At 47.8% G+C, this 12,865-nt stretch overlaps 1 protein-coding gene across 1 annotated transcript; it reads left to right on the top strand.

Annotated features, from left to right (window-relative positions):
- The first annotated feature begins 8,653 nt into the window (after nt 1-8,653).
- Nucleotides 8,654-11,874, top strand: LOC120665333 (protein TRANSPARENT TESTA 1-like). The gene is made up of 2 exons (XM_039944872.1): nt 8,654-9,715; nt 10,965-11,874. Exons 1-2 carry the CDS (start codon nt 9,029-9,031, stop codon nt 11,448-11,450), a joined length of 1,173 nt encoding a protein of 390 aa, XP_039800806.1. The 5' UTR covers nt 8,654-9,028; the 3' UTR covers nt 11,451-11,874.
- Nucleotides 11,875-12,865: the final 991 nt, after the last annotated feature.

Here is a 12,865-nt window from a genome sequence, read left to right as displayed (position 1 = left end):
GCGCCGCACGTCGCCACGGCCTGCACCCCCTCCTGGCGCTCGCCGCGCGACCGATGGCGTTCGCCGGCCTCCCCCCTCCTGCCGCTCGCTGTGCGCCCGATGGCGCTCGCCGCCGCATCGGCCTCCTCCCTCTTCCGCCGTCGCCCGGCCTTGCGGCACGGCACTGCAGTCTCCGACGAGGACGGTCCGTCGACGCAGCATGATCCGCGCGTGCTCAGGTGGCTACTCTCCGAGGGGCTGGCCGCCAGCGCCGACGAGGACGGCCGAGCGGTGCAGCAGGAGCCCGCGGCCTGGACCGTCGCGATGGAGCGGTGGTTCGCGTGGATAGACGTCGAGGTCACCTCCGCCGGTGAGTGCGCCAGCTGTCAGGCCCGACGAGCAGAGCGGAGCGCATCGAGGACGCGCCGCCTGGATCGGCGCCGGGGTCGGCGTGGGGCGTCGCGGTGGTCTTCGCGCGGGTGTGGAGCAACGAGGCGCAGCTGCTGCCGTTCGTCAAGCTGTACGCCTTTCTCGGGTGGCACTTGCTGCTGGAGTACCAGTGGATTCGACTCGTGGAATCATGCTCTTCCGCCGCTCATCCGCTGCTAGCGCCCGCGCAGCTCCGCTTCACGCCGACCGCACCCTGGCTCCGCTCCGCATCGGCTCCCTGCTCGCGCTCAGCTTGTGGGCTTGTGGCCTGCACAGGAGGGAGCTAGAGGAGGATGCCCGGATGTCGTGCGGTGGGAGCGATGCTAATGGGTACCCGAAACTCGAAACTCGATGGGTTTTTACTTTATTAGGATACGGGTTTGGGTTAACTTTTAGACCCGTGAATTTATTAATGGGCACAAAATTCTATCCATTGGGTTTATGGGCATGGATTTGTTCCTGTAATATCCGAACCCGTGAACCCATGGGTTTTTTAAACCCGATTCAACATAGAGCAATGTCATTTTATTTCGTGAGTTTATAACAAATATAACATCCCTTTTCCCTCAATTCATATTTTAGTGAACCCTTAAGTGGTAGTGAACATAGATTTCTTACTCATAATACGTGACAAATGATGTTTAGTTTGTTAGTGAACATAGATTTTTACTCATAATACGCTACAAATGATGCTTATTATGTTAAATTTATTGATCATAAAAAAATTTGTATAGTAAAGTGTAGACCCACGGGTAACCCGTGGGTACCCGCTAACCCGATGAGTTTGGGTTTGGGCAAAATTCTAAACCCGTCACGGGTATAAGTTTTTCAATGGGTTCAAATATTTTTCATGGGTTTGGGTTTGGTACGGCAAAACCCGATAGATTTAGACCCATTACCATCCCTATGCGGTGGGGGAGGCGAGAGGGGACCAGGGCCGGCTCATAGTATTCAATGGCCTCAGGGCGAGCCCGATACTATGGGCCCTTTAGCCCAACTATTTTTATTTGTGATGAAAAATAGAAATTAATCAATAATAATATCAATATTACAAACTAAAATGACATAATATAAAATTAGAAATATCTGCAACCTGCTAGAGCGCTAGTGTTAGCGCCAAGGTAGCAAATGCTCGCGCAGGCCGTGGTGCCACAACATCAGTCGGCCTGTGCATGAGTGCGTCGGACTCCGGTCTCCGGTGTCGGTGTCTGGTGGAGAAGGAGAACACCCGATGCCGGCCCCGGGCAAAAGCAGATGAAAACGAAACGGCGAACTTCGAGTTGCGATCGCGGTGCGGAAGGGCGGAAGTTCAGAAGACCAGGCGCTACTCGGACCCGAGTGGATGTTAGTCAAGATGGGCCGAAAATAAGAAGTTAGGTTGGTCTAATATATCAACTCATGGTAAATATAAAAAAATTGAAATATTTTTTTAATATGGAATAATTTTTATATTGCTAGAACAACAAATTGTTTCAGCATATGTGTGGTAGTTTGACTGCCAGTCACACATGTGACTCCTAATATTTACAAGAAGGTCTGCGTGCCCAGCTACGTGTCTAACTGCTTGCTCGTATACTTCGAGTTGGACTAAACAATACTACCTACAACATACTAGATGTTAGCCCCCCCCCCCCTCCCCCGTGGCCCCGGGCCGTCGCCCCGGTTGCCCTCCCCCTTAGCCGGCCCTGGAGGAGACACTCGCACTCTCTGCTCTGCGAAAGTGTAGAGAATAGAGTAGGTAGCCCGGGAGCCAGAGGGAGAGAAGTGTGTGCAAGAGAGTGCCGAGTGATGATCGAAATATTTTTTTTATGAGAAAGAGAGAAGATAAGTGTGAAAGAGAGAATTAGAAGAGATACATAGAGATTAGAGATAGATGATAGAGAAATACGGTGGTCCAAAATCTAATAGAGTAAATAAAACTGGTGATAAACTATTGTTATTTCGAATGTTGGGTCGTTCCATAGTTGAATACATATAGTGATAAACTAAGAGTTCAATAAATGTCCTGGTTCCATAATTATTAGGATAAATTAAAAAGCTCTTTTATTGTATCAGTGTTTGCTAATGCAGCAAAGTTATTGTTTTGTTCAGAAAGTTGAAGTGGTGATTTTGATAAGAATCAATACTACTTCATAGCACAAAGGTCGGATTATTGCTTTGCTCAACCTCTTGACCAACAGTCTATAATCTTTCTAAATACCTTTATTTTTCACGTGCCTTCGCGACATGCCATTGTCCACATCAAAAATGTATTATGCTCTTGTGCTTTGCCTGTGACGCATTGCTTGTGAGACAGTAATTACCTCTATTTATTTCTTCAAAATCGAAAACATCAAAGTAGAAACTATTTAGATTTTACCTAGAGAATCTTTAAATAATCATTAATTTCACGTTATGTTATGAAAGATATTTTTAAGTTTTAACTTATTCACTTAAATGAGGTCACCACAGCTCATGATATTATTTTTTAATTATTATTGTTATCATCAATCATATTAATATAAGAGCACGTGCGGCACGCACGGGCCACCTTGCTAGTAAATCTTAAGGATTGTCAACCGTGCTCGTGCTCCTCCTCATCTGCCCGAGTTATTACATCACAAGGAAAAACATCACACTCGTCGGTGGGTGTTGTTTTGATTTTATATTATTAAGAAGAACTTAGTCAGAAGATCTAAAACGAACTTGGTCAGATCTCTGAGTAGCTCGTGTAGAGAAGGCGGGGATTTTTAAGGCTTGCTTGAGCAGTGGGCTGGGTTCCGGGGCGGGGCACCGATGCTCTCTTGAAAGTTCACAGAGGGCTAATACAGTTTCGGCTCTGCCTCCTCTGGTGGAGTGGCTTCTTGGATGCAGCGGCGGGCCTAGAACTTCAAATTTAGATATTCAAAAGTTCAAGATGCAAAGCAAAATGACTATTTTATACTAATTATTAATATATATATATTTAGTTATACCTTTAAATACTATAGATTAGCAAAAATAATTGGTATTCAATGAATACTATTGAAGACCAATTAGGCCCGCCCCTGCTTGGATGGAGTTAGAACTGTTTTGAAAAATATTTGGCAAAACAATTTCTCTTTTCCAGCTTTGCTTCTACCGAATGAAAGCCGTCTATGAAGCTAGTGAAGCCACGATTTTGCTACTTCACCATACCAGTTGGAGTCGAAAACGGCTTCATGACCAACTTCATCACTAAAGCCGGTCCAGAAAAACATATTTGGGAGGGCTTCAGCTGAAACCGGAGCTGGAGCTGCTTTTGAAGCCCTAGCCCTCCCAAACAAGTCCTAAATCTGGAAACGGATGGTGAAATTTTTTTCGCTGACGTGGCCTCACAGTTTGCCTCGCCGAAATACTATTGCGAGACGCGAGCTGGCAGGAAAATGGTTATTCCTAGGCCACATATCCTCTGGGCTATATATATGCAAAGGTCTTAGGGTCCATTTGGTTGGCTGCATAAGCCCCAGCCAGACTCTAGATATGCAGTCAGGGAATGTTTGGATGGCGCCCTGGGAAACCTGCCTAGGCCAGGCATCGCATCCAGGCGGTCGATTTCGTTGGCCTGGGGCTCGGATCGCTGCCTGGCGGCAGCTGCTTGGTCCAGGGTTGCATCCAAACTGATCCTCAGTGCTTATTTGGTTAGCTGTATAAGCCCCTTAGCCAGGCCCAACTTATGCAACTTGGACCCCTTAGCCTGGCTAGCTGGAAATGCAGGATTCGAGCTTCTCCCCGGAGCCAGGCTTGGCTTAGTTTGGGGCCAGCTTCTCGTTACCTCCTCATTTGCCCACCGGTGTTCCCCGACCTCTGCTCCTCCTCCAGCATGGGCGAGCTCGGGCAATGGCGAGGCGGACGACGCCGTGATTCGCCGGGAAGCTCGCAGATCCTGGAGGCGGGTCGCGGTTGCTGCTGTGGCGGCCACCCGCAGGCGGATCTAGAGTTAGCACGAGCAGCGAGGTCGGTGGCTCGCGGCATCGGGAAGTGCGGCGCTCGTCGCGTCGGAGCTCGGAGCCAAAGGCTTGCAGCGCGTCTTGCTCCCAACAGCTGATTCTCCCTGTAGAGGATGCGCGAGCTCGGGGATGGCGCGAAGATGGGGATGCTCGCCATGCTCGCGAGCTCTGGGATGGCGCGAGCTCCTCCGCATCTTCTTCCCCCTCCTCTCCGCTCCAGTTCCTTCTCTGCCGCCTGTCGTGTCGCGCCAGCGCCGACGATGCCGATGGGCCCTGCACGCGCGCGCCGCCGCCATCGTGCTCCGGCAGCTCAGCAGGCTCTTCACCTGCTCCTAAGACGACGAGGACAACGCCGCGACCTTCTTCGTCGGCTGCTGTGGCCTCAGTGATGCTGCTACTAGGCGTGGTGGTTATTCTTGCCCGTGCTGTGCTCTGAAGGTCGTGCCCGTGCTGTACTGGCCGGTGCCTGCCTTGGTGGCCGTAAAACCTGAGGAAGGGAGCAGCAGGGTGTGTGCTTGGATGTGGCTGGGAGGAGGACAGAGAACAACGATGGAGGTGCCTGCTGTGCTCTGAGGTATTCGACGAAATGCTTCTATGGGGTAAACTTACCCTTGTTCATCCGTGGTGATTCTATCTAAGAAATGCAACCAACCAAACACCAACTCACCGTAGCCAGGCTCATATTCGTAGGCAACCAAACACATGTTGGTCGGCTATCCAGAACCAGGCCTGGCCTGCCCAAGCTACATTTGCTGGCCAGGCTCCAATCAGCCAACAAACCAAACAGACCTTTAGTGCATCTCCAACCCACAGACATCTGTCGTCTGCAAGTTTTGGGAATTAGCAACACAGACAACTTAGCAGACAGCTCCTCCAATCCACAGACAGTTGCTATCTATTTGGCTGTTTAATGCTTAGAATATAGCCTATGATCAACCATGAATACCGTTTGTATAGACTATTGTGTGACTATGTACCATATGAATAAAAAAGTATTTGAACTCTCAATATTTGACCACTTTGAAAAATATTGCATCATAGTATATTAGAATGCACTCCAATTCAGTTGATCAATGCATTCAGTTTAGAGAAAAAAAGATTGACATGCATGAACAGATCAAGGAATGGCTGTCAGGTACAGATCAGGTCATGGATAGAACAGGTAATGCAAGAACAGCAAGAAACGCTAATCGTCGGCGGCTCTCCAACGCGAGGGATTGTTGTCTGCTGCGTCTTGGAGAACTCGCCCGGGCCGTCGACTCGTGCGAAGACGATGCCGCCGTCGACTCGCAAAAACGAGGGCGTTTTTGCAAAAATGATTGCAAATCGACGGTAAAACGACGCGCGATGGAGGTGCCCGTGCCCTTAGGCTCCTCGCTCAAGCCGACCCAACTTGAATTTGGATTCCAAATCAGCCCGCGCACTGCCTCCCATGCACAGTCCCACAGAGTTATTACGGTCCCGGCGCACTAGGCTCTACCGCCTGGCGCCCGCAACGCACGCACTACCGTCCAGGCGTCTTCCAAGTTACAACGCCGCTCGCGGTCGCCGGTCGCGGACGCGGTGTCCAAGGCAAAAGCTGCCTTTGCGCTCGTCGCCGCACGCGGGCGGGACCGGCAGTCCGCCCACTCCCCTGTTGATCCGTCGTCTGAGTCTCGCAGAGCGGAACCGGCCGCAAACTAGCCCACCGCAGGGCGGGCCGTCCAGCACTCTCCGGCTGGCTGAACGAAGCCGACGACGACGAGTCGCCCAACGCCAACGGTGACCACGCCGCGCGCCACCGGCGCTCGCGAGTTTGACGTACGCTCGCCCCGATCGCGCCCGCTGGCTCTCGCGTCCGTCGTCGTCACCGCGCGCGCTCGTTTTTCTCAGGTCGTCCACCCAGAAACGCCACCGCCGCGCACGGTATTGCGACCTCCACTCCGAAAAGAGCCAGGGAGGCTAGAGCTCAGCCCACTTCCAGTTCTAGCTCCTACTCAGACGACGACGACGACGATTCAGCGCTGCCCCGGCCGCCCGGCCGGACCCCCTGCCTTTTGGATGCACACGCTAAGCTCGCCGGGCGCGGTGTGGTGTGCGCGTGCGCTCATGTCAAAGGGGCTGACTGCTGTTTCGCATTGTGGCACGGTGGTGGTTATGTGCCTTTTTGACGAAGTCTGTATATATGTGGCTTGTTGAATTCTAAGTAAAGCGGTTAAAGCTGCACCTGGTGACGACCGACGACTTGAATATCGCGCGCCTTGCCATGATGAAAATTGGAAGTTCAGGTTCAAAGTAGCTTGGATTTTTGGACAAGCTCCATCGAGGTGATCGCCGACTGTGGCAAATGAATTGCGGGGGTCTGGTGTGCTTCCTTTTCCTATTATTACTACCTGGTTGAAATGGTTGGCGCATGCCTCGGCTTGAGGGTTGAGTTGACAAACACAAAAATAAAGCCGTCTTTTTTTTTTCTGTGTTAAGGCTTGAGTGAGCCTCTCACACATGAGGATGCATGTAGATTAATATGTATTAGGGCTACAAGTTTTGCATTGAATCTTGAGAAGTAGCACCACTAAATAAAACATGGGAAAATTCAATTTTCACCCTCGAACTAGCACGATAATTCGATTTTCAACTTTTAACTACAAAAGATGATAAGAATCATTCAACTATCAAAACCAGACAATTTCACCCTTTGGATGGTTTTAAAAGTGGTTATGTATTTTCTGAAAAATTAAAAATTCTAGTTAGATCTAAAAATTAAAACTAATTAATTTTATATTAGAAAAATATGAAACTAGCACCAAAATTTTTTCTAAAAATGTATATTACTATTGTGCTCTATTTGAATTTTATTTATTCCAAAAAAATAATCATAACTCAAAAACTAGGAATACAAAAAATTATATCCAAATAACTTATTAATAGAGTACTAACATAGAGGTATTTTTAGGAAAATATTGGTGCCTGATACTTATTTAAATTGAATTAGTTAAAAAAAGTTTTAGTTTAAACTTCAATATTTAATACCCATAAAATTATAAATCATCTTTGAAATTAGTTATAGGCCAAATTTGTCCGGTTTCAACAATTAGATGGTTCTCGTTATCTCATTTTGTGGGTGAAGATTGAAAATCGTGCTTTTATGATGATTGCAGAGTTTAAACTAGATGTTTTCCAATAAAATAATTCTATCGCCATACTATATTTGACCTTTGAAATTTGAAAGAGACCTTTCATATTTGCTAGCACGTGTAATTAGCAGTCAAGTTGTCACATAGTCATATTTTCCAAAATAGTATATCCAAATTAAAAGCTGACTGCACCACTTTGTTCCTTGCGGTGAAATCTTCAAACAAGACACACTTGGATGATTTTTTGTGTGGAATATTTTTTTTGAACGTGATTACTTTTTAAAGATGAAACAATTGTTCCAGCAATATAAAAAGAATGTTCCACCTTATGTGATAGTTTGACTACTAGTCACATGTGTGACTCCTAATATTTAGGTTTCATAGGAGGGTAGTTGCTGAAGTATTAGTGAATTGTCTATCTTCTCCTATAGTCCTATCACAATAAATTTTTTTAACTTGAACTAGCCGGTGCCACATGCAATTATCCTTAGATAAGTATGGTCCAAGCCTCAAAGGCTGTGGATCATGCTCTGGAGTCCTACAAGCTAAAATGCCAAATTAAAGAAATACGTGCGTGTAACATGTGTATATATGCCTCCCCCTAAAAAATAAAAATAAAAAATCAATGACTACACATATGCATAGTGTGGTACTTTGAGCTCAGAATGGATGATCTACTACTCTACTCGGCATGTACCTTGTCGTTGGAAAGGGACGCAAATGCGCTTTAATTTCCAGTTCCTACTATCATCGATTCATCTCCAGTAAAAAAAAAAAAAGCGAGGCTTGGCCGATTCTCGCCGAACCGGCCGGCTGCTGGTAGGCACACGGTTTAGAGTAATTTCCACACAGCGCAGCTAGCTGGACAGATAGGCCGCTGCGCTCAATTAGTCGATTTTGACTCTCTCGGCCGCGCACCACATTCCCCAAAACCTAGTACCTCCCCCCTTGCGGCAAGCCAGGCATACCCCACACCCGCAGCAGCAGTGACTAGTGACTAGTGAGTGAGCACCTACCCTCCAGGCCCCAGGGGCTGTCGTGCTCTAGGCACCAACAGCAGATGCCCAGATTTTGCTGCTCCCGCCGTTCACACGCGGCCACGCGGCTCCGCCCGGCCCTCGCTTATTACCTCGCGCGTGCGTCGGCAAGCTGATCGAGCCCTTGAGCCCTTCCAACCTCCAAAGGGCCGCGCGCCGCGGCGCCGGAAAAGGGCATCGATCATATAAGGAGGAGAGCAACACCAGCGGCGCACCACCCTCTCCATCTCCATCTCCCTTTCCCTCTCTGCCGGCCTCGATCGGCTCAGCATCAGCTCCCCCGGCCCGCCCGTTAGTTCCTCCTTCTCCCATCCTGGCCGTGACACGCACGCCTTGACATCGATCGACGACGACTCTAGCCTCGCTCGCTCGTTCCTTCCTTCCTCTCCGCACCACCAAACCCGGCACGACGACACCCGCCGGCCGGCCCAGATATAAAGCAGCGCGGACTTGTGCGGCCGAGAGAGGCACACCGTTCGACGCGACGTGTGTAGAGCGAGCGAGGGAGCAAGGTGATCGATCTATGGTGCTGAGGGCTTGTGCAATGGAGGGCGCGGCGGGCAGTTTCGGCGTGCCGTACTACGAGTGGCTCAAGCCGCGGTCGTCGTCGCCACCGTTGCCGTCGTCCTCCTCGTCGACGTCCTCGACGCTCTCAACGCCGTCGATCGACCACTCAGCCGTCGTCGATGGCCAGGAGCGCGACGCCATGACGTGCCTGCCGCTTCTGGGGAGGCTCGAAGGGAGGGCGACGACTCCTGATCGTGGCCCAAACCCCGTCAAGCAGGAAGAGCTGGTGACGAGCGATATCACTGGTACCACCGGCGCGCGGGGGGAGGCCGCCGTCGGTGTTGTTGACCTGAACATCGGCCTGCCGGCGATCGGCGGCTACAGCTCCGAGGAGGCGCCCATGGACGAGGAAGACGACGAGGAGGAGGATTTCGAGGAGGAGGAAGAGGACGAGAAGCCAAGGAAGTGCAAGGAGGAGGAAGCGGGAGACCAGCAAGCGAACAGTACTGAGATGGCGGTGGAGTCCGTCGAGGGAGCCGAGCCGGAGTACCCCCGAGTGGACGGGGACGATGGCGTCAGGGGCTTCATGGACAGCCGCGGCCGGCGGTACTGGATCCCGACGCCGGCGCAGATACTCGTCGGCCCGGTGCAGTTCATCTGCCAGGTGTGCAGCAAGACATTCAACAGATACAACAACATGCAGGTGATCCATCGATCTTCTGTCTCGTCTGATCGACCTTTATTTGTACACATATCATCTGGACACACACGGTTTCCATTGCTTTCTCATCGATCCTTCTCTAATTTCCTCATCCGCAAGCAGGATCAGTTTCTGTGTTTTTAAATTTCTGCGGGTGCTTTCAAGTACGTACGTACGCGTGCTACTACTTGACTTCGTTTAAACTATTCGTTCGATTAGTTAGCGCTCCAAACTGAGGGGGAAAGAAATGCATGATTTGGAATCTAAAGATTCTAAAATTACCCCAGCTGGGCCTAATAATTGAAGCATATGGATCATGCATATTCCAAAGAAATTTGTTCAAGTATTCTGATTGGGAAAGGGGCCAGTACCTATTCTTGTTTCATTTAGGTCGCTGAAAAAAAAGGTCTAGAACATGCGAGGTGGATACAAATGGGTTACTTTTTGATTGGTGTGCCTTTGTAAAGTGTGAACTGAACTGAACTTGCATGCAGGCAGGCATGGTATACACAAATGCCTCTTGCATGCACATGCTTTTTTTGCTGAGGCCTTGTTTAGTTGCATATTGTAAAGTTTTTGAAAAGTCATTTTTTTATATTTAAAGTACTAAATATAGACTAATCACAAAATAAATTATAGAACTAGTCCGTAAATCGCGAGATGAATCTAATGAGCCTAATTAATCTGTCATTAAAGGTTGTTTACTGTAGCATTAATGTAACAATGTAGCATCTAATTACGGCCTAATTAGGTTCATTAGATTCGTCTCGCGATTTACAAGCAAACTGTGCAATACATTTTTTATTTCGTCTAGATTTAAGTCTCCATGCAGGTGCCGGAAAAAAAATTGGAATTTTGAACTTTGCAACTAAACAAGGGGTGAATGACCTAGCAACTAGCTAGCTAGCTAGCTACCAAGTGTTCAATGTGTGCCCGCAAGGAATCAAAAGGAAAAGGACGATGGAATTAACTGATTTAACCCCACACAACGACGCTGTGCCGACATACTATGCTTCATTTCACCCACATTTTTCCCTTCATTTTCTCCAACATGATGACAAGGACGCAAGCAAAACGGTCTAGCTATGCTAGTGTTGCAGGAGAACATATTCCTTGTTTACTTCACGTACGTCGATTTTTTTAAAACTCTTTTTAAAGTTTCTTTTTAGCTCTTTTTAATGTTTCTCAACGCCGGTAGAATGATGGACGATGGTCGATCTTCTTCATGCATGTGTTGTCTCGTTATTTGCAGATGCACATGTGGGGCCACGGCCGCGAGTACCGGAAGGGCCCGGAGTCGCTCAAGGGCACGCAGGCGGCGACGCTGGCGCTGCTCAAGCTGCCGTGCTACTGCTGCGCGCCCGGGTGCCGCAACGGCGTGGCGCACCCGCGCGCGCGCCCGCTCAAGGACTTCCGCACGCTGCAGACGCACTACAAGCGCAAGCACGGCGACAAGCGCTTCGGCTGCCGCCGCTGCGGCAAGCCCTTCGCCGTCAAGGGCGACTGGCGCACGCACGAGAAGAACTGCGGCAAGCGCTGGTTCTGCGCCTGCGGCTCCGACTTCAAGCACAAGCGCTCCCTCAACGACCACGTCCGCTCCTTCGGCGGCGGCCACCTCCCCGTCGCGCTCGACCAGGCGGCGGCGGCCGCCGTGCCGCCGATCAAGCCCAAGGAGCGGATCATACGCTTCGGCCAGGCGGCGGCGCCGTGGAACGGAGCCCACGCGGCCCAGGCATGACTGCAACAAGTTGACATCTATCATCAGCACGCATAGAGAGATCGAATAGAGTTACGTACATCGATTGGAACAGAAGAGGATTACATATGCATATATACTACTGCTCGGAGGCGTACATAGTAGGCAATAAGACTCTGGAGAACGAGGTTGCTTTGGAGGCTGTGAAGTAGATGAATTTTCTTCCGAAGGAGACGAGAGCTTCAGAGACTGGTATGGTTAATGTCTCTAGCTATAGTTCATCAATTTGCAAGGGAGAAAATTTCTCAGCTTCACATGCCGATATTTAGGCAACCTTGTACCAATGTATCATGCACGCATGCATGATTTGATTCTATATGAAATCTAGCACACGTGTTAATTATTATTAGTTTAACTACACCCTATGGATGGATTTTATATTCAATGGTGTAACTCATTCGCAGAATTATCCGGTGCTTGACTTACTTTTACGTGAGTTTCATCTTTCTCGTGCAACTTACCTTACCATCACCTGTTTCTCGTATCTCATATAACAAAAATTATCGTCAACTTAATAGCAAAGGAATTATGCAGGGGTGGTAATATAAAGGACCTAAAAATTTAGCCTCTAGATAATTGAAGGACCGGACCTAAAAAGAGTCAAGCTCTTATTTTATAATATTTTGAGCTAAAAATACATAACAGCCAAGTTGGATTGAGAAGAGAGATCTAGAGCCATGATCCATTACCACTCCTACTGTTACGTAATTGGAAGGTAAAAGAATTCTCTGCTTTTCACTTTCAAGGTGTAAAAAACTACCGTATTAATTTAAGTAAGAGAAATAAAGGAAAGTAAACACGTACATCTTGATAAATTATATTACCTACCAACGTCCCTATACCTTCTTCACTATATTACCCATCACTACCTATATTAAAAAGGGAAAAATTCAGTTTACACTCTTGAACTATCGCAAAAGTTCAATTTTCAACCTTAAACTACAAAACCGGATAAGATACACCATCCAACTATCAAAACCAGGCAAAATTGGTCTTTGGGTGGTTTCAATTTTATGAAAATTAAAAATATTTAAATTTAAACTAAAAAGCATAATTAATTCATTTTAAATAAAAAATACGAACAAAATTTTCCTAAAAATGTAACCTATATATTGGCACTGTACTTGTCAATTTTTTAATCCATTATTTAGTTCATAGTATTTGGTTGCTTGTAGTTATGCCTATTATTTTTTAATAAATAAGATTCAAATAGAGCAATAATAGATAGATTACATTTTTATAAAAAAATTGAAACTAGTTTCATATTTCTATTTTAAAATGAATTAGCTTTGATTTTATAGATCTCATTAGAATTTTTTATTTTTTTCTTAAACATACAAAACCACTTTCGAAATCACCCTAAGGGTCAAATTTGTCCGGTTTCAATAGTTGTTGAA

This window comes from Panicum virgatum, chromosome 3N (assembly GCF_016808335.1).
Source record: "Panicum virgatum strain AP13 chromosome 3N, P.virgatum_v5, whole genome shotgun sequence".
Classification (NCBI taxonomy): Eukaryota; Viridiplantae; Streptophyta; class Magnoliopsida; order Poales; family Poaceae; genus Panicum; species Panicum virgatum.
Note: the sequence above shows the minus strand (reverse complement) of the source record. Positions and strands in the feature narration are given on the sequence as shown.

Coding starts and splice junctions, on each gene's coding strand:
- LOC120665333 (XM_039944872.1), top strand. CDS start 9,029: ATGGTGCTGAGGGCTTGTGCAATGGAGGGCGCGGCGGGCAGTTTCGGC. Junction 9,716..10,964: donor ACAGATACAACAACATGCAG/GTGATCCATCGA, acceptor CGTTATTTGCAG/ATGCACATGTGGGGCCACGG.